At 44.6% G+C, this 23565-nt stretch overlaps 1 protein-coding gene across 1 annotated transcript in view; it reads right to left on the reverse strand.

Moving 5' to 3' along the window:
- Positions 1-23565, reverse strand: part of LOC311262829 (myosin light chain kinase, smooth muscle-like) — a 56138-nt gene that overhangs the window by 5535 nt on the left and 27038 nt on the right. Inside the window, 12 exon segments of the mRNA XM_084362571.1 lie at positions 116-268; positions 1978-2101; positions 2269-2486; positions 3999-4202; positions 4504-4594; positions 5403-5435; positions 5604-5715; positions 5808-5998; positions 6685-6841; positions 6940-7067; positions 7189-7236; positions 22627-22686. Of these exon segments, the coding sequence (XP_084218697.1) occupies positions 116-268; positions 1978-2101; positions 2269-2486; positions 3999-4202; positions 4504-4594; positions 5403-5435; positions 5604-5715; positions 5808-5998; positions 6685-6841; positions 6940-7067; positions 7189-7236; positions 22627-22686 (1519 nt within the window).

The raw sequence follows: 23565 nt of genomic DNA on the forward strand, positions 1-23565 counted from the left end.
CATGCTTTAAAAAAACATGCTAGCTAGCAATCATGTGGTGCTAGCCAGAGACATGTAGCCCTCTAAGCTAACAGCCACAGTCAGCTGTGTGTGTGTGTGTGTGTGTGTTTCTTACTTCATGTCTTTCTTCAGCAGGTTGGTGATGAAGTCTTTGGCCGTCTCAGAGATTTCATCAAACGCTTCGTCCTCAAAGTCCCACGTGGCCGAGGTCACGTTGGACAGAGTCTCGTTGTCGTTGTCGCCCATGAAAGGAGACAAACCGCTCAGCCTGAAGACCACAAACACACACTGAGCCAGGCTGAACCGGGCTGAACCAGACTGAGCCAGGCTGAACCGGGCTGAACCAGACTGAGCCAGACCGAACCAGACTGAGCCAGACCGAACCAGACTGAGCCAGGCTGAACCAGGCTGAACCAGACTAAGCCAGACTGAACCAGACTGAACCAGACTAAGCCAGACTGAACCAGGCTTAACCAGACTGAACCAGGCTGAACCAGACTGAGCCAGACCGAACCAGACTGAGCCAGGCTGAACCAGGCTGAACCAGACTGAGCCAGGCTGAACCAGGCTGAACCAGACTGAGCCAGGCTGAACCAGACTGAACCACACTAAGCCAGACTGAACCAGACTGAACCAGACTAAGCCAGACTGAACCAGGCTGAACCAGACTGAACCAGGCTGACCCAGACTGAACCAAACTCAAAAAAGACTGAAGGTGAATCAAAGTGATGAGTGAAGCTAAAATAAAGACATGAAGCTAAAAGAAGCTAAACTACAGTTAAATGCAAGAAACAAAATGGAGCCGTCTCAGTGAAGCAAACAAAGCTAAAGCTAATGAAACAAACAAAACAGAATAAAAGTAAACAAACCGACATGACTTTAACTAATCCAACCTGAAACAAGCTCATTGAATCAAACTAAACCAGACGAAGTGAAGATGAACTTCAGGACAGTGAAGAAATAAAAACACAATGAGATGAAGCTGAAAGAAGCTAAAAGAAGCTGAAAGAAGCTGAAAGAAGCTAAACGAAGCTAAACGAAGCTAAAACAAGCTAAAAGAAGCTAAAAGAAGCTGAAAGACGCTAAAAGAAGCCGGCTGAAGACAAGTAGAAACAAAGTGAAGCCAACGTGAAGCTCAGATAAAAGAAGATAAACTGAAGGGAAATTATAATTAAAAAATGAAATAAAGATAGTTAGTTTAAGTGAAGCTAAGCTAACAGAAGCTTTACTTAGGAGAAAACAAACAAATGAAGCTAAGCTAGGCTAAAAAAGCAGAGGTTACCTGAACAAAACAGATTAAAGATTGACAACGTTAAAACAGAAACTAAAGAAACAAAGAGCAGCTGATGCAGTGACAGATGATGCAGTGACAGATGATGCAGTGACAGATGATGCAGATGATGCAGTGACAGATGATGCAGTGGCAGATGATGCAGTGGCAGATGATGCAGATGATGCAGTGACAGATGATGCAGTGACAGATGATGCAGATGATGCAGTGACAGATGATGCAGTGACAGATGATGCAGTGACACATGATGCAGATGATGCAGTGACAGATGATGCAGATGATGCAGTGACACGTGATGCAGTGACAGATGATGCAGTGGCAGATGATGCAGTGGCAGATGATGCAGATGATGCAGTGACACATGATGCAGTGACAGATGATGCAGATGATGCAGTGACAGATGATGCAGATGATGCAGTGACAGATGATGCAGTGACAGATGATGCAGATGATGCAGTGACAGATGATGCAGTGACAGATGATGCAGTGGCAGATGATGCAGTGGCAGATGATGCAGATGATGCAGTGACACATGATGCAGTGACAGATGATGCAGATGATGCAGTGACAGATGATGCAGTGACAGATGATGCAGATGATGCAGTGACAGATGATGCAGTGACAGATGATGCAGTGACAGATGATGCAGATGATGCAGTGACAGATGATGCAGTGAACAGACTCACAGGATGTAACAGATTACTCCTATACTCCACATGTCGGTTGGATAACTGATGGCTTCATAGTTGATCACTTCTGGAGCCACAAACTCTGGAGTCCCAAACAAAACCTTCAGAGTTCCTGCGTTTTCTGTCAAAACAGTTGAAATGATTCATCAGTCAATCGATCAGGCGATCAATAAAGAACAGCTGTTAGGGTGGCCATTTTAGGACATCTCCGGCTCAGCTGTGCGTTCAGCTGAATGCTCATGTCATCATGTTAATACACTTGTGAGCTAAAATGCTACCAGTGGTTACCTAGTCGCCTGGCGAGGCCGAAGTCGATGAGTTTGATCTTGCTGCCGGTCTTGTTGACACACATGATGTTCTCAGGCTTCAGGTCCAGGTGGACGATGCCCTGCTTGTGGATGAAGTTCACCCCGTCGATGATCTGCAGCATGTATTTGATCACTTCTCGCTCCGTCAGCTCAAAGTCCTCGTCGATGATCCGCTCGAAGAGCTCGCCACCCGAGATCCTACCGGGCAAAGACACCGTGTTACCATGACAACTCAGAGGATTACAGGAGGCGTTATCGCTCCGGCTGCAGGTGTACCACGAATCTAGTTACCGTGGTGACGGCCAGTAGCTCCTTCAGACTGCAAAAGCTTTGTTTTTTCTTTTTAACATTTATTATTACTGACAGGATTCAGCTGCAGGCACGAGAGGAGGAAGCGTTCAGTTCATCTGACCTGGAAAATATTTAGTATTTTCCTTATGATTAAAAAAACGGCAGGAAGATTTTCCCAAATTAAAACAAAACTGTCAAACATCAGAAAATTAAAGAAAGACGATGAGTTTCTCTTGTTTTCTCAGTCATGAAGCTGCAGATTGAACCGATGGGAGACCCTACCACAATAAGAGTCTGAATGTAAACAACTTCCTTCCTGTTCTCCATCTGACTGGATGTTTGTCCAGTTGTTATCATGTCGTCCTCCGTCTGTTGTTTATCAGAGTCAATAATCTGAAGCAAACTGTGAGCAGCTGTTCGTCTCCTCACATGAAGACATGATCACAAAACTAAAGCAGACAGAGTTCTGCTACTGTGTGTGTGAGTGTGTGTGCGTGTGTGTGCGCGCGCATGCACGTGTGTGTGTCTGCGTGCGTGCATGCGCGTGTGTGCGTGTGTGTGAGTCCATCACTGCCTTCAGCTCTAAAATTAGCAGACAGGAAATAGCTGCTCTAAGTTCCTCTCATAGTTGGCCAGAAAATGATTTTCCACACAAACATTTGTCTGTTTCCACATCGAGTCGAAGCAGCTGCAGCTTCAGACTTCTTCATGTCCTTCACACAGACTTTCCACATCATCACATTTTACATTGATTCCTTCCTTCCAGGCTGCAGCTGCAGGATCAGTTATCAGTTCACCAAGAAACAAAACCCACCCAACATTTTATATCTCGTTTGTTTCATCTGTTAAAGAGCTGAAGGCTGTGAAGCTGCAGGTCGTGGTTTCACTTTATCATGTTGATCAGTGAGCTTCTAGTTAGCTGGCTGTTTCCTCTTGTTTCTAGTCTTTGTGCTAAGCTAAGCTAAGCAGCTGCTGGCTGTAGCTAACTTCATATTCACCTGCTGGACATCTCAAGGTGTTATGTTAGAATTGGCCACCTGTTGAACACACAGGGCAGCTCATCACCAGAGTGAAATAAAAAGAGCTCAGAGATGCTCAGATACCAGAAGTTCACTAACGGCTCTGTGAGTCGTCACCACGTCACCAAACCTCTCCAGCTGTTCAAATATTTTACAAAGACTGTGGATGAATTTGGCTGCGACACTTCCTGGTGTGACCAGATGATGTCACCTGTGAGAGCCAGCAGCAGCGTTACGCTTCCTAAATGTTCTTTAAGTTAAAAAACAAAGAGCAATAAGTCAGCAAACATTTGTCAGGAGCCTCGTCAGCGTCAGAGCTCAGTGAATGTGGTTATTTGAATGTGAACCCAGGAGGTAAAGGCTAAAGGGAGGTAAAGGTAAAGAAGTAAACATCACGTACATCTCCAGGACCATGACGATGTCAGACTTGCCCTCGAAGGCGTCGATACACTGGACCAGTTTGGGGTGATGGAGGCTGTTCATGATGCCGATCTCCTGCCGGACGTTCTCCTTCTCCTTCGCTGAGTACGCCTTGATGAACTTCCCCGCCCAAACCTTCTTCGTCGCCTTCTCCACCAGTTTAAAGACCTGACCGAACTTCCCCCTGTCACGCCAACACACAAACATTAAATCATCCTGGGAACAGTTTCCTAAACTTTCCAGGAGGACAGTGACAGAACAATAAACACCTACAGATTCACTCGTTCAGCCTCGTTTTTAAAGCAAATCAAAAGTGTAGATTCCAGAACAACTTCTTCACTCGACCAGATGTTCAGTTACTGCCTCTGCCTCTCACCTTCACTAACTCAAACCCTTTGTCTAAACAGACCACAGCAGAGGTGCATTGTGGGTGTAAAGAAGCAGAGGTGCATTGTGGGTGAGTGTGTGTGTGGGCGGAGCCTTACGTTCCCAGCCTCTCCTCCACGTCGTACAGCTCCTTCACCTTCACGTCTGTTCTGATGGTCACGTCTCTGTAGTCAGGCTCCTTCTCTGAGTCTGAAGGTACAGAGGTCAGAGGTCAGAGGTCACTGGACGAGTGGTTCCTGTCATGATGTCATGCTGAAGCAGGATGACTGTCAGGTTATGTTGTGTGATGTCATGTTTTGTTATTGCATGTTATTTCATTTTGTGTTACTTTATGTGCTGTAATGTCGTTTGTTGGTTAGATCATGATGTTAAATCACCTCATTACATCATGTTGTCGCTCAGGTGTGTTCAGCTCAGGTGTGTTCAGCTCAGGTGTGTTCAGCTCATGTGTGTTCAGCTCATGTGTGTTCAGCTCAGGTGTGTTCAGCTCATGTGTGTTCAGCTCAGGTGTGTTCAGCTCAGGTGTCGTGTTGAAGGTGTTATTGATGTCGCTCCTCTTCTTTCCATCACATTCGCGTCACAACACTGTTGTTGTTCTAGTCATCTGCCCCCTCTGCGGGTTGCCAGGTTGTTGTAGCTAATGTTGCTAACGCTAGCTCAGGTTAATGTTGCTAACGCTAGCTCGGGTTAATGTTGCTAACACTAGCTAGCTAACATTAGGGCAGTACAGTCACCACCTGACTGAGTTATTCTGCCACAGAGACACAATAAAATGATACAATTATTGATTCACCGTCAGAATCAGGTTTGACTCTTTCTACAATCGGTCGATGTTTTATTTTTCAAAAATGATTTGTTGACATAAAATGTTAAACATGACCTTTATGTTGTGTTCATTCATGTTGTGTTCATTGTCTTGTTGTTGTGTGTCTCTCAGGTGTGTGTTCATGTGTGGAGGTTAATCAGCTGATTCAGTAAACAGGAAGTGTGAGCGTACCGTCATCCTCTTCCTCGCCCTCGTCCAGGTTGTCTGTCAGACGGACAAACAGCAGCAGAGTTAGTTCAGTTAGTCAGTTTAGTTCAGTCACTTCTCTGCTGTGAGCTGCAGATTCATTTCATGTAGTTTAGTTTAGTTTAGTTGACCCAGTGCTGGTCTGGTTCTGGACGGATTCAGCAGGGAGATAACATGTTTCCTCACCGTCGTCCACCAGTCCGACAGTCACAGGTTCAGATTCAGCACTCGGCTCTCCGACTCCATAGATGTTCTCTGCCCGAACACGAAACTTATACTGACGTTCTGGAAGAAGGTTCTGAAGGTGGACAAGAACTTTATTTAAACCTCAAACAATCAGGACAAACCAGATGTGTCCGGCTGTAGCTGCAGTGCTGGTCGATGACTCACCTGGACGTTGTAGGAGGTGCTGTTGCAGGACACCAGGTGCTTCCACTGCGGCTCCACTGAGTCCCAGATCTCCAGGTTGTAGGACTGCACGGCGCTGCCTCCGTCGTAGGTCGGCCCGTACCATGACAGAGTCAGACTGGCCCGCCGGATGTCTGAGGCTGCAGGGACCTTCGCTGGAGGGTCGGGTTTATCTGAGGGGGGGTTAAAGGTCATTCAGGTGAACTAAGAACAGTTCAGAGTTAAAACCTGCAGGATGTGATGATAAACAATACAGACAAACATTTCTGTTTCGTTATGTTTTACCATAAAAGGTTAAATGATCAAAGATCCAGTCGTCATCGACTCGCTTCACATAAACACACAAAGCAGCGCTGCAGCGTTTCCTAAACAACTGAAGGAGCTGAAGACCTCCGAGGTCCAAACTGATCTGAAGCCGTGTTACTGAAGTCTTCACTGCAGCTGCTGAGCTAACAGTGTTAGCATGAACCCCGTCTGAAGTGTTAGCACGAGCTCGACGGCACGTCCAGGGTTAAACCTGGTCTCCTCAGATCAGAGTGACCTCTGTGATCACAGCCGACGATGGAGACGTCTGATGTTTACATCACCTCCAGCTGCTTCAGGTGTTCAGCAGAATGCTGTTGAGGAGATAATTACTGAATCTGACTTTCTGAGCGAACGGCTCCTTTAATACTGACGAGATAAAATCTGTGTGTGTGTGTGTGTGTTTATATGCTGTTTATAACTTGACACACACACACAGTGTTTCCATAAAAGGCGTTTATGCGGCTGCTCTGATCTCAGTCTGCTGACACATCATCAGTGTCGGACTGTTCCAGCTGATCACACAGTGGCTCCAGATGTTACAGATGTTTCCTACCGACGATGGTGAGGTTGAGGGCGGCCTGTCGGAGGCCGTAGCTGTTCCTCAGCTCGATGGTGTAACAGCCGCAGTGTTCCTGCTGCCCGCTGGAGATGGTCAGTTTACTGCTGCTGTCACAGCTCTCGATGGAGATATCAGACGAGCCCTCCTGGATCTGATCACACACAGATCAGTAATGCAGCACAGTTAGAGACCAGTTCATCACATTAAATAATATATATGTGTGTGTGTGTGTGTGTGTGTGTGTCTCACTGGTTTCCTGAACTTCAGCCAGGTGCAGTTGATGGGCGGAGCTCCAGAGAACTTGCAGAGGATCTCCACCTTCTCTCCCGCCAGGATCTTCATGTCCTCGGGGAACTGAAGGATCTGAGGAGGCAGAGCTGCACACACACACACACACACACACACGCACACACGCACACACACACACATCAATAATCAATAAGTGCTTGTTAATGTGATGATTCCACTGAGGTGTCCATGAGCAGGTGTGTGTGTCACCTTGTTTGGGAGGAGTCTTGGTGGTCGGTTTCTTTATTCTGGCTTCACCTGAAACACAAAAACACCAGAATCAAACCTGTGACGTCACTGTTACAGGACGCTGTGACGGCCAGCTGTCACCACGGCAACCAGGGACCACACGCTGCCATGCTGTTCGTTCTGTGTGATCTGATCTAACCGATGTGTTCAAGCAACAACAGATTTCTGTGTCTCAGGAGACGAAACTGTGAGAAGAAACAACGTCAACAACTCAGTGTCAGATAATGAAGTTAATAATAATCACGTGTTTCTCCAGATGACAGAAGACGATCATTAACTGATCCATCCAAAATATGTTCATTAAGTTTGGAAGATCAAACACATGAACAATAAAATGACATCAGATAAAGAAAGATACAAATGAATGAACAGAAGTAACTTCTGCTCAATGATCCAGGAGGAGTAACTGTTGACACCAGCGTCAAACACAGAGACAACAGGAAGTCAAGAAGTGGACGAGACCATCAAGACGAGGTCCACCAGCTGTTCACCTCGCTGACATGAATATTCATGTCGGTGTGACGGTCCTGTTATTATTACAGTTGTTTCTAGTTTCTTATTCAACATTATTCAGTTTTTTAATTTATTTGTAATTCAAATAAAAATACTTGGAAACAATTCATGTTACATTTTGAAAATTTTCAGCTGTGCTGGTCCGACAGAACCGAGGACTTGGACTCTCTGACTGAACTCTTTCTGGAGTTCTGCTCTGAGAAACACTGAAGTGAACTGAATCAGAAACAGGCTCCTGATCAGCATCAACAATAAAAACACACACTGACCCGCTGACGAGGTTCTGATCGGTTCTGTCTGCAGGACAAATGGACAAACAGCTGAAGACGGTTCAAAGCTGCAACACGGACTCATCACATTCATGTGTACCGTTTACATTCCTGACAAGAAACTGATACACATCAACAGACACACAACAGGATCCACATCAACAGACACACAACAGGATCCACATCAACAGACACACAACAGGATCCACATCAACAGACACACAACAGGATCCACATCAACACAACAACAGGATCCACATCAACAGACACACAACAGGATCCACATCAACAGACACACAACAGGATCCACATCAACACAACAACAGGATCCACATCAACAGACACACAACAGGATCCACATCAACAGACACACAACAGGATCCACATCAACAGACACACAACAGGATCCACATCAACACAACAACAGGATCCACATCAACAGACACACAACAGGATCCACATCAACACAACAACAGGATCCACATCAACAGACACACAACAGGATCCACATCAACAGACACACAACAGGATCCACATCAACACAACAACAGGATCCACATCAACAGACACACAACAGGATCCACATCAACACAACAACAGGATCCACATCAACAGACACACAACAGGATCCACATCAACAGACACACAACATGATCCACATCAACACAACAACAGGATCCACATCAACAGACACACAACAGGATCCACATCAACACAACAACAGGATCCACATCAACAGACACACAACAGGATCCACATCAACACAACAACAGGATCCACATCAACAGACACACAACAGGATCCACATCAACACAACAACAGGATCCACATCAACAGACACACAACAGGATCCACATCAACACAACAACAGGATCCACATCAACAGACACACAACAGGATCCACATCAACACAACAACAGGATCCACATCAACAGACACACAACAGGATCCACTTCAGCACAACAACAGGATCCACATCAACAGACACACAACAGGATCCACATCAACACAACAGGATCCACATCAACAGACACATCAACAGACACACAACAGGATCCACATCAACACAACAACAGGATCCACATCAACAGACACACAACAGGATCCACATCAACACAACAACAGGATCCACATCAACAGACACACAACAGGATCCACATCAGCACAACAACAGGATCCACATCAACAGACACACAACAGGATCCACATAAACAGACACACAACAGGATCCACATCAACAGACACACAACAGGATCTTGTTCAGAGCAGTTTGGGTGTGTGTGTCTGTGCGGAGGACAGGATGTGTGTGTGTGTGTGTGTGTGTGCAGAGGACAGGATGTGTGTGTGTGTGTGTGTGTGTGTGTGTCTGTGCGGAGGACAGGATGTGTGTGTGTGTGTGTGTGTCTGTGCGGAGGACAGGATGTGTGTGTGTCTGTGCAGAGGACAGGATGTGTGTGTGTCCGTGCGGAGGACAGGATGTGTGTGTGTCTGTGCAGAGGACAGGATGTGTGTGTGTCTGTGCGGAGGACAGGATGTGTGTGTGTCTGTGCAGAGGACAGGATGTGTGTGTGTCTGCGGAGGACAGGATGTGTGTGTGTCTGTGCAGAGGACAGGATGTGTGTGTGTCTGTGCGGAGGACAGGATGTGTGTGTGTCTGTGCAGAGGACAGGATGTGTGTGTGTCTGCGGAGGACAGGATGTGTGTGTGTCTGTGCAGAGGACAGGATGTGTGTGTGTCTGTGCGGAGGACAGGATGTGTGTGTGTCTGTGCAGAGGACAGGATGTGTGTGTCTGCGGAGGACAGGATGTGTGTGTGTCTGTGCAGAGGACAGGATGTGTGTGTGTCTGTGCGGAGGACAGGATGTGTGTGTGTCTGTGCAGAGGACAGGATGTGTGTGTGTCTGTGCGGAGGACAGGATGTGTGTGTGTCTGTGCAGAGGACAGGATGTGTGTGTGTCTGCGGAGGACAGGATGTGTGTTGATTCTTCACGGCTCAGAAGAAGAAGAAGAAGAAGAAGAATGTGAGTGTCTCTGACGACCATATATGGTCATTCTAAAAATGGCTCCTGGTCCTGGAGGTTTGTGTTTGTTCTGACAGCAGAAGAAGAAACTGAGCCAGTTTACACAGCAGAGGAAAGTAACTGAGTACATTTACTCAAGTACTTATAAACTGTGTTTTTGTTGTTTTTTGTTGTTTTTACCAAAGTAACATTTTCAGTTCAGGGCTGTTACCTGTAACTGAGTATTTGTTCAGTGTGTTTCAGTACTGAGTGAAACATGTTACACACAAACAAACACAACAACACACACACAACACACAAAACAACACACACAACAACACACACAACACACACACACACACAACAACACACACACACAACAACACACACAACAACACTACACACAACACACACAACAACACACACACACAACACACACACACAACACACACACACACACACACACAACAACACACACACACAACAACACACACAACAACACCACACACAACACACACAACAACACACACACACAACACACACACACAACACACACACACACACACACACAACACACACACACACAACACCACACACAACACCACACACAACAACAACACACACAACACCACACACAACACCACACACAACAACACACACAACAGACACACAACAACAACACACAACACCACACACAACACACAAACACAACACCACACAGAACACCACACACAACAACAACACACACAACACCACACACAACAACAACACACACAACACCACACACAACAACACACACAACAGACACACAACAACAACACACAACAACACCACACACAACAACACACACAACAGACACACAACAACAACACACAACAACACACACAACAGACACACAACAGCACACACAACAACACACACAACAGACACACAACAACAACTCACAACAACACACACAACAACACCACACACAACAACACACACAACAGACACACAACAACAACACACAACACCACACACAACACACAAACACAACACCACACACAACACCACACACAACAACAGCACACACAACAGCACACACAACAACACCACACACAACAACACCACACACAACACCACACAACAACACACACACACAACACACACAACAACACACACAACAACAACAACACACACAACACCACACACAACAACACCACACACAACACCACACACAACAACACACACAACAGACACACAACAACAACACACAACAACACCACACACAACAACACACACAACAGACACACAACAACAACACACAACAACACACACAACAGACACACAACAGCACACACAACAACACACACAACAGACACACAACAACAACTCACAACAACACACACAACAGACACACAACAACACCACACACAACACACACAACAGACACACAACAACAACACACAACACCACACACAACACACAAACACAACACCACACACAACACCACACACAACAACAACACACACAACACCACACACAACAACAACACACACAACACCACACACAACAACACACACAACAGACACACAACAACAACACACAACAACACCACACACAACAACACACACAACAGACACACAACAACAACACACAACAACACACACAACAGACACACAACAGCACACACAACAACACACACAACAGACACACAACAACAACTCACAACAACACACAACAACACCACACACAACAACACCACACACAACACACACAACAGACACACAACAACAACACACAACACCACACACAACACACAAACACAACACCACACACAACACCACACACAACAACAGCACACACAACAGCACACACAACACCACACACAACAACACCACACACAACACCACACACAACACCAACACACACAACACCACACACAACAACAGCACACACAACACCACACACAACACACACACACACACACACACACAACACACACACACAACACCACACACAACACCACACACAACAACACCACACACAACACCACACACAACACACACACACACACAACACCACACACAACAACAACACACACAACAACACACACAACAGACACACAACAACAACACACAACAACACCACACACAACAACACACACAACAGACACACACAACAACACACACAACACCACACACAACACCACACAACAACACCACACAACAACACACACAACAACAGACACAACAACAGACACAACAACAGACCCGTGGATCTGGTTACTGATTGGCCCAGACAGTTCACAGCACATCATAAACAAACCTAACATTTTGTCTCCATGGCAACAGAAACTAAATCCAGTCTGTATGATTATAATATATATCACACACACAGTCACACACACAGTCACACACACACACTGAGTCACACACACACTCACACACACACACACACACACACACACACACACACACTCACACACACACTCACACACACACACACACACACACACACACACACAGTCACACAGTCACACACACACAGTCACACACACACACACACACAAACACACACACACAGTCACACACACACACACACCAGTATAGCAGAATATGAAGTGACACATTAAGTGACGCTGACAGAGTCGCTGCTGTGACGAAGGATTGATGGTCGGCTCTTGAACAGCCTCATAACTCTGTCAGCACACACACACACACACACACACACACACACACACACACACACACACACACACCATCACCTCCTCTCTGGGTCGACACCAACTATGTGCTAACAGCTTAAGGAGTGTTTGATTTGTGGACCTCAGCGAGCCAGACGGGCCGACACTGAATCAGCTTCTGTCCTGCAGGGTCACCTGACTGTCAGAGCTGCTCTCTGATTGGCTCTCTGCTGTGGAGTTGCAGCACACAGATAGAGGTAGTGACTGCAGTTAGCTGAAGTCGACGTGTGTGTGGGACTTTACGTCACTGTCTCTTTAAATAAACCAACAAACAAACATTAACTGCTACAGCGTCACTGTCACACAGTCAGACTGCTGGAGTCCAGAGCACACACACACACACACACACGCACACACACACCAGAACCATCAGAACTCTGGTCACGTGACACTGAAGACTGAATGTCGAATCTTTAACTCATCATCTGTAGATATCAAAACAAACAAACGTCAGGAAACCATCCATCATAACATCCTGGATCAGAACTGATCCGGATCCTGCAGAACCACACGATGTCCCAGATGGACTCTGAATGTTGTTGATAACAAGAACAGGAAGTGCTGACGCTTTTTATTCTAACATACAGTTTAATAATCTGAATATCTGAAGACACCAGATCCAAATACTCAGTCTGATCCAGTATTTGGTGGTTCCAGGTTTTCAGTGGTCCACATTAGTGAACTCAGTCGACTCAGGTTTATTTAGCTGATACCAATCCATCGACAGAATCCTGGATCAGATTCTGCAGCTCAACTCAGGAGATCTCAAAGACCATGAGGTCCAGACCGTTTCATCTGAGATCCAGTTTAATAATCTCATTATCTGAGGATATCACGTTCATCTTCAGTCCTGATCCGGATCCTTAAACAACACTGTGTCTCCAGTCTGAACCCAGTCTGAACCCAGTCTGCAGGTTCTGGCAGCAGGCGGACTTCATATAACAGATGTATCAGGAGGTTTTCTCATGTTACACTGTTTTTTACATTTCGCTGTTTGACACATTATAAATGTAAAATGCAGCAAACATCCGAGGACCGGACCTCATGAAGCTGCTGCTGGTGCCGCTGTCACCAACACAACCGGATCATCTCCACGTCCCTCAGAGTCACAACGACCAACAACACAGATGAAACATTCATTTAATTATTAATTTAGTCTGTAATGGAGACGTGAGAGCGGACAGAAACGTGCGAGTGTCGGAGGTTTATAGAGTCCTGACCCAAACACTGATGCTGTCGATGTTCAGCACACATCACACTCACGTTGTCACAACACTGGGATTTATAAATACCATGAAAAAATCTATATTAGACACCACGGAGGAAAACAGACACAACACTGAGGAGAAATCATGTATATATTAAAGATAAATATGATATGTTTGTGTTCTGCGTGTTGACAACAGCATCTGAGGAGGTGGAACTATGATAAACAAATAAACAGCTGAGACGGTTTCAAATATTCAGTATCAATGTGATCTACACTTCTGCCACTACATCACACTGACATTAATGTTTACTTTCTGATCCGTTAAAACTCAGAACGGTCTGTTGGCAGTTTCAGGCTTCGTCTTCATGTGAAGGAAACATTGTGACTGATGCAGCAGGATGATTCTCCTCAACAACAAACCAACCAGCATGCAGCAGCTGACGTTAACGTGCTCGCTGATGCTTCTTTATTTGTTTCATTTAGAAAACGTGTTTTCAACGTGCAGACTGAAACATCAACAGCTCTGAGATGACTGTGATTAAGCGTGATTCGCTCGTTTTCAATCAATAGTTCGACATTGTTTGGATTCATCGATCAGCTGTTTCGTCCTCACGTCTTGTTTTGTCAACAACCAAAGATATTATATATAAGATATCTTTTAAAAAATCACTCAAACACATTAATCAATTATCAAGTTAGTTACAGATTAATTCAATAGTTAATAACTGATACCTGCTGAACATCTGCATGTTAGTGATGTCACTGTGGACCATCACACAGTTATGTGATGTGACTTTGCTGAAATGAATATCTGACTGTAACTCAGAGCGATGAAGAAAACCTGCAGCTAAACTACAACAGATCAGTCCAGTCAGTGCTGCCAGTGCAGAGCTTCACTGGTACAGCACACCTTTCTGTCTGCAGTGAGAAGCTCTTTACTTTAAAGTCTTTCAGTGTCAGTTTGCAGGACGGGCTGTTTGTGTCTGCAGTCAGAGGCTCAGCAGGAGGACGAGCAGCTTCTTAAAAGGAGCTGCTTCACTGGAGACGCTCACAGTTTTAATCTGCAGTGTGAAGTAAAACAAAGTCTGAGAGAGGACGGAGACTCGGGCAGAGTCAGGGAAACCAGACCTTAAATGGAAGTGCTGGAGAGGAGCCATGAAGAGCTCTCAACCGTTTTATACCAGAACATCCTCCCCGTCCTCCCCCTCCAGTCGTTTCTCCTGCTGTCAGCTCGGATCTGTTGGTTAAACTCTGCAGACGACGCTCTGTGTCTCTGTTACATTCAGTTCTCCGCACCGAGATTAATTAGCAGCAAGATGGACCAAAGTTTAGAGAAGCTTGAAACGCTTCTATGATATTTAAAAAATGTGACCCACTGAGCAGGCAACGTCTGTGGACATCCAAAAGAGGGTGATATCATGCTGGGCCGGGCCATGATCTGGACCTCCACGGACGGCCAGAATTAGTCGACAAACGACGTATAAACGTCTATACAACGCCCAGAAAAGACGTATAAAAAACTTTCATTCTGGCTCCCCAGAGGACGTCTTTTAGACGTCTTGGATGTCCATAAATGACGTCTAAAAGACGTGATCTACACCGCTTTCTGCTCACTGGGGAGTTTGATGTTAACTGGACGGTTTATTTTTGTCTGCTGCTGTAGTTTGTTGAGTTGTTGGAGAACGTTTAGTTAATCTTGTTCTCTGTTGGTGTTTCACATTAATATCAGTGTAGCCACAAAAAGCTAAAACAGACGGTCAGTTTTATGGTAGACACAAAATGTTAGCCTAGCTTAGCACAAAGACTGGAAAAAGAGGGAAACTGCTAGCCAGTGTAACAACCAACAAGACAGCACAGACAAGACAATGTTTTAATTGGTAGAAAATGTTAGATATCTACAAAAGTTTAGCATATATAACATTATTTTATCTCTATATATATTACTCTACATTATCTTTTTGTAAAAAACTGGTGGGTTGTTTTTAGCCTAGCTTAGCACAAAGACTAGAAGGAGGGGGAAACTGCTGGCCAGTGTAGCAACAGACAGGTCAGACAACAAAATGTTTTTAAGAATAGTAGATGTTATATAGCTAAGAAAAAGTTAGTCCACACAAAATAGTATTTCAGCATTTTGTAACTGTCTTTATACCAGGGTGTTTTTAACTTAGCTTAGCACAAAGACCGGAAGCAGGGGGGAACAACCTATAGTATATATAGTTTATAGGTAGTAGATGTTCGATAGCCTCATAAAGTTAGCAAAATAACATCATTTCAGCTTTTTAACATTAATGTAGTTATACATTGATTTTCTAGCTTAGCACAAAGACTGAAAGCAGGGGTAAACGGCTAGCCAGTCAACAAAACAGACAACAAAATGTTTTATTGGTAGGAGATAACTACAAAAACATTATTTTAGCTTTTTGTAAATACCTGGTGTTATCCTGGGGTGAGTGTAGCTTAGCTTAGCATAAAGACTGGAAGCAGGGGGAAATGTTAGCCTTGCTCCATCAGAAGAAAATAAAAAAATAAATCCTACAGGCTACAAAATGCTCTGAGACCGTGTGGGACTGTCGGTAGTGTTGTTTTTGGCGGCCTGTTTTAATTTTAGTTTTAGTCTAGTCTTTGTGTCAAACTGTCATTTTAGTTTTTATCAGTTTTAGTCACGTTTATACTCTTTTTAGTCTAGTCAAGTTTAAGTCCACTGAGAGTCTGAGCATTTGACTGTTATTTTAGTCAGAATTATCCATGACTATTTTCGTCTAGTTTTAGTCAATGAAAATTGTACTTTAGTCTCTTTTTAGTAGTGCAGTTCTATTTAACCCAGTTAATATAGTACAAGTACCTAGTAGGCTATAGAATAGACAAAACCAACATGTTCTTGAAGTCACCCATTTCACAAGTCAAACAAGGTTATCTTATTATTATATTACTGTTACCTCATAGACTCAAGAATACATTCAGTTCCAGACACGGAAGACGCTCTGATTTGAATTTACAACATATTTATTTTACCTACAAACCTGTAAGACGTACACATACATAAATTTAAAATAAATAAATAAATAAAATGGCTTCAAACTTAAAGAGAAACAAGGTGCTTGAATGCTCGAGTTACAATAACATAATAAAAGAGTGCAGATAAAACGTGTGTGTCTCTTGTATTGCTTGTAAACTGAAGTCAGATTTTGCATCATAAAAAATATCACAAGATATAACACTACAACTGGTTTGGACCTGAGGGAGATATAATGAGATGGGAGTTCGTTGAGAGAAAATAACAAATAACAGATCGTAGCTACTGAATTCTTTGTGTCGGACTGAACTTTGTGTCGTTGTCGTTAACGTTAACCCGCCGCAGCTGCAGCTTCTAATGCCGCGCGAGTGGGGAGTGAGGAAGCGACGTCGCCGTCGCCTGCGCAGTGCGACCTGACGCAGCCCTGAACTGAGACTCAGGACACAGAAATATTGCAAAATAATAATAATAGCGAGACGAAATAACGTTATAACATTTCGTCTCGTCTCGTTTTGGTCAACGAAAATGAAGAGATGTTTTAGCAGAGTTTTTATTTTGTAAACCACATTTAGTCCCGTTTTTATTCGTCAACAATATTACATTATATATTTGATTATAGTTTTCGTCACATGACCACCATTTACGTTGCGTCTCGTCTCGTTTCTGTCACGTGATAAAGGTTCGTTGACGAAAGCAACACTAACTGTCGGACATGAAAACCATGTTATATTATTTTAACAACTCGGGTAAGTTATGCTAACGCTAGCTGACATTAACATCTGGCTGCCCAAAACTCTTTTAATTAAACCCCAAAACTACAACCTTCAGTTGTTCATGAGCTCACATTAGTAAGTTAACAGCTGTAGTTAGTGAACAGTTTGATCTTTGGGTCGGTCCAGAACATGATTCACCTCCGTCAGCAGAAAGACTGGAGGCAGCAGATCCATCAGTAACAGCTTCCAGCAGCTGAGTGTTTACACTCCTCAAACACAGCTAACATCATTTTTGGCTGGTGATCAGTTCAACCAAAGACTTGTTTCTCTTCTTGTTTTAACTTTACTGGCCTGAAGAAGTAAAACTATTAATTTTATTCACAATAAAAGGACACAAATGGACGACAACACAGATGATGAATGTGCTTATATCTGAGGTTCTGACATCAAGCTGCTCAGTTACCAACAGTTTACAGTGAACACAAGAGATGTAACATTTAATACACTAAAATATCTAAAAACTAAAATCCTCCACAGAGCAACTGTTCATTTTGTCGCTAGCAGATTTGAACTAATTAACTTTGTGAGTTGAGTGAAAAAATTAATTTCTTGCTGAGTTTCTTTTGTTTCCTGTTAATGAAATCAGATAAAAAAAGAAATCCAACAAAGATCAGAACCGAGCTGTGAACATTAGCCTAAATTGTGACACTGTCCAGGTCGGGATAGTGTGTTCCCAGGATGGTGAATCTATGACCAGGAGGAGCTCCAGGCTCTGAGGACAGTGCTCATAGTTGTCAAACTGTAATTACATCATCACGTGATGCACTGAGGCCCAAAACACTTTTACCTATAATCAACCAGACCATGACCCGTCTACTGAGACTGGACCGGTCTACTGAGACTGGACCGGTCTACTGTTTGACCCATTCGGTCCAACAAAATTCAGAAAGTCTAGAAGAGCTGCACGATTTAATTATTTTATCTCTATTCAGTTTAGCCAGGCGCTAAACAGGAAGTTAGCCGGGCGCTAAACAGGTAGTTAGCCGAAGGCTAAACAGGCAGTTAGCCGGGAGCTAAACGGGAAGTTAGCCGGGAGCTAAACGGGAAGTTAGCCGGGCGCTAAACAGGAAGTTAGCCGGCTCGGTTGGTGTAAGGCTGTATTCGAAACTGCACACTATACTGCCAGTACGTACTGATTTGGCCAAAATGTAGTATGCAGTATGCAAACAAAAGCAAAATCTGCAGTATGCGAAAAGTTCCCGGATGTCGTACTGATTCGGAAAATATTTCCAGTATGCATCCGACCAGACTTCTCTGCCTACTGTTTCCCACAATGCAATGTGATGGAGCCTGGATTAAAAAACGTAATGGCGGAGCAAGGGAGTGTTCCCGGTATAGCTTCAGAGAAAGCGCTGTACTGTATTTTTTTTTTTTTTTTATTACCTTTATTTAAAGAGGACAGTGCACATCAATGAACGTAACCGTAAAAGTGCCAGTGTTAGCCAGAGGCTAATTTCCAACTGTAGTCCTCTGGCAAGATGTTAAAAGCCATTTAAATATACAATGACACAAGGGACATGAAAACACTACTATACTGTCCACTACAGACATGAAGCTTCCCTCTAGCGTTAAGATAACTGGCCTGCTGTCTCCCCCGGGACGACGACGCATGTTGGCCGGCCGAACACCTCTGGAGACGGGCTGCTGCCTCTGAGACGAGCCGCTCCTTCTGGAGCTTCACTTCTCCCAAAACATCGAGGCAAATTACTAAACAGCCGTCATCTGAGTAAACTAACCGCACACTGGGGATCTGAACGGTTACTTTCTACATGAAAACATATTAAAACTTAATAAAGCGACATATTAACAGCGCTGCAGCGGGAAATAAAACAGCTTCGCGCCTGTTTTACAACTACCGCTGCCGGTCGCCACGAAATGCATTCTGGGAAACTTGCTACTGCATACTGCGGTGTGAACGGCGTCGGTCTGCTGAAGTAGCACGCTGAATCCCACATTCAGTGCAGTATACAGTGTGTACTAACGCAGTATGTAGTAGGCAGTAAGTCTCTGGTGCTGTTGCTCTCTGGGCCACTAAACATGAAGATCTGTATTGTTGAGAAGTCGAACTTTATCGGCTTCAGGGCGTCACTGAGCAGCGCTCATAGGAATGAACGGGGCTCCGTCTCAACACTGTGTCCAGGTTTAATGTGACGTCATTGCTTTAATTGCCTCTGATTGGCTTATGTGATGATACTTAATACTGCAGTTAGTTAGCTGGACATGCTAACATTAGCATCTACATCAGAGAAGATGAACAGACTTTTCTTTTGGTCTCTTTGTTTAGAGAGAATCTCCATGACGACTGCTGTCACTAGTTACTGTTGCTAAGCTGTGATTGGACAATCACTGTTTGAGGGAGGGGTTTAACAAACGGTTGCGACGGGCTGTAACGGTGCGACGTATTCAGTCTGACTACATGGAGCCAACGCCGTCACTGAAGCTGATTAAAGCTACACTGAGCCGATGCTGTTCTGATCGTAAAGACAAAACCAGCTCTGTCACTGTACAACCGACCTGTCCTACATCATCCTACATCACATAAACTTAGCATACAGATCAGCTGTGCCTCAATTCCCAGAATCCCTTGCTCTCTACACCGCCTCTTCACTGCACAGACTCCTTTAAAATCCACATTTACAAACCAAAAACTGTCCAACAGGACAAACTGTTTCCAACCACTCTGCTTAAAACATCCATGACTACCTCTGATTATCTGTTTGTGCTACAGAGTCTAACATCAACGCTCTGATGCTCCAGAGACTCGATGGTCCGATCACAACCGGGACACGGGTGTGTATGTCAGACCCAAATCCACAGCAATCAATCCAGCACGCGCACGCACACACACACACACACACACACACACACACACACGCACACACACACACACACACACACACACAGGAAGGATTGGGAGCTGGATCATAAAGATAAGGGCAGATTTTCCACTGAGCTGAAGACAGACAGACTCTGTGTCGTCTGATAAACTGTTAAACTGTCACTGATGGTAAAAAAACATGAAACAGATCAAACAGGAAGCTGCAGATAGAAGACATTACACATTCTGTCCAGCAGGACTGAAATGATTAAATATTAAAACTTTCTGAAGTAAAACTTGAAGCTCCACTCTCAGCTGACCAATCACAGCAGAGGATCATCAGAGTGAGGACGTATCTGAGCTGATGTCAGTGTTCGTTTGAGTCAGTGGACTTACTGTCAAATACATCCAACAAGGTTTTATCAGGACAAATGTCCCAAAATATGACTCCAGCTACGACCCAAGACTGCAAACAGCCAATCAGAAGACAGCAGGAAATGACTCCGGATGTAATGGCTGACCCTGACCCTGACGTGTCAGCACAATACAATGAAAAACTAAATACTAATTCAGGATCTATGGTGGATTATTTATATGGAGACTTCAGTTTTCAGGATGACTTGTCTGCTCAGAATGAGTCACTGAATCCAGCAGCTCGTTCACCTGATCGGGCAAAAAGACTGACACGCTGTTTTTCCAGGACTGAATGATGAAAGTATCTCAGAGTGAAGCATCTGAGCGTGACACACCTGCAGGACAAACCTCCAGGAGGAGCTCCAGCCTCTGCAGCCAGCTTTCATAGTGGACATACTGTAATTACATCGTCATGTGATGCACTGAGGCCCAGAAAGACTTCAGTCAGTTAACATTGTGGAAGAAGAGTCTGTAAAACAGTGGATACATGTTTTAAACCACAAACGAGTTTGATCCATTTGGTCCAATAACATTCAGAAAGTCTAGAAGAGTCGCACAATTTGATTATTTTATCTCCCTTCAAGTTAGCTGGGCGCTAAACAGGAAGTTAGCCGGCTCGGTCGGCAGAAGTCTCGAGTGTTCACGCTCTACAACACAGAACATGTGAGTGTTTTATCACCATGAAGTCGAACTTTGTCGGCTTCAAAGCGTCACTGAGCAGCTTTCATAGGAATGAACGGGGCTCCGCCTCAACACTGTGTCCAGGTTCAATGTGACGTCATTGGTGCAGGACCCATCTACTCGTGAGTAAATGGCGGCAGGTTTATGAGCTTAAACACAACTGATCAACGATCCAGGAGGCAGAAGTTAAGTTGGTCAGCGTTAAGAGGAAGTGGTGCTGCACAGTGTGCCTCAAGTCTGAGAGCGAGGCGGGTCAGAACAAACATGAGTCTGTGTCACTGACATCAGCTCATTCATAAAATAATGTGTGCAGGTCATCAAACACTGACACAAAGCATCAGTGACAAAATCAACCTGAAACTACTAAAGTGAGGACGACGTGTCTCCTCACTGCCAGGACACGATGCTCAGATCACCATGACAACCAGTGAGGACACTTAACACTGAGGGCGGAGGCTCATTGTGCTCTTCAGGTTCAGAGCTGCTGATCCTCAGTGAGATTAATCAATGACATGATTCAGAATGATAAAGTGTAGCTGCCGCTGTCATCACGTGTCATCACGTGTCATCACGTGTCATCACGTGTCATCACCACCTCTGATGTTAGTCTGGATTTGGTTCATTTGGAGGGAAATCTGTCAGAGGATGCTGTGTTTTTGTTTCCACAGACGGAGGACGAAGCCATGAAAGGCTGATGGAAAAATGTTTATGGTCTTTGTGGGGGGGGGGGCAGTGGGGCTGATGGGAAACGTGGTCTTAACATGGAGAAAACAGCGGCGTTATCGAGGAGGGAACAATAATCTGACAGTGATGTTTCCAATGATACACACAGATGCTTTAAAATAGAAGCCTGTGTGTGTGTGTGTGTGTGTGTGTGTGTGTGTGTGTGTGTGTGTGTGTGTGTGTGTGGGAACCAGTGATCCCAGCCTGCAGCTCCTTATTGGGACAAAAGGAACGAGGCTGCTGCATATTTTGGAAACTCACTCTCGGAGGTCGGAGTCGCCTTCTTGGACTTCTTGTCAGCCGGAGAGTTTTCAGCCGGGTCTGCACGAGGGCGAGAGACATAGAGACAGAGAGGGAGAGAGAGAGGAGTTTATAATGTATATATACTGTTGAAGAACAAACTGAAGTGTTGAGTGTTTTTCAACAGCAAATTTAACTGAGACAACAAGTGATAATAATAATAATAATAATAATAATAATAATAATAAAAGGAGAAATGAAAAGTAAAGTTTGTCTCTGAGGCTGTTTCAGATAAATGTCTCAGACATTATGACAGAATTTATGGAACAAACCGATCAGTAAATATAAGTTTGGTCTTTGCACAAAAAACTAAACAATAGTTGTAAAGGCGACGTTCTGAAGCTCGACAGCTCAGAACAGCTCTGACATTTAACTCCACCAAAAACACATCAAACTTTTAAAAACAAGCACAAACGAGCCAATCAGAGCCCATCTTCAGCTGTTTCAGCCTCAGCTGTGTTTCAGCCTCAGCTGTGATTCAGCCTCAGCTGTGATTCAGCCTCAGCTGTTTCAGCCTCAGCTGTGTTTCAGCCTCAGCTGTGATTCAGCCTCAGCTGTGATTCAGCCTCAGCTGTTTCAGCCTCAGCTGTGATTCAGCCTCAGCTGTGATTCAGCCTCAGCTGTGATTCAGCCTCAGCTGTTTCAGCCTCAGCTGTGTTTCAGCCTCAGCTGTTTCAGCCTCAGCTGTGATTCAGCCTCAGCTGTTTCAGCCTCAGCTGTTTCAGCCTCAGCTGTGATTCAGCCTCAGCTGTGTTTCAGCCTCAGCTGTGTTTCAGCCTCAGCTGTTTCAGCCTCAGCTGTGATTCAGCCTCAGCTGTTTCAGCCTCAGCTGTGATTCAGCCTCAGCTGTGATTCAGCCTCAGCTGTGATTCAGCCTCAGCTGTTTCAGCCTCAGCTGTG

This window comes from Pagrus pagrus (genome assembly GCF_965226575.1).
Source record: "Pagrus pagrus genome assembly, chromosome: 9".
In the NCBI taxonomy this organism is placed as follows: Eukaryota; Metazoa; Chordata; class Actinopteri; order Spariformes; family Sparidae; genus Pagrus; species Pagrus pagrus.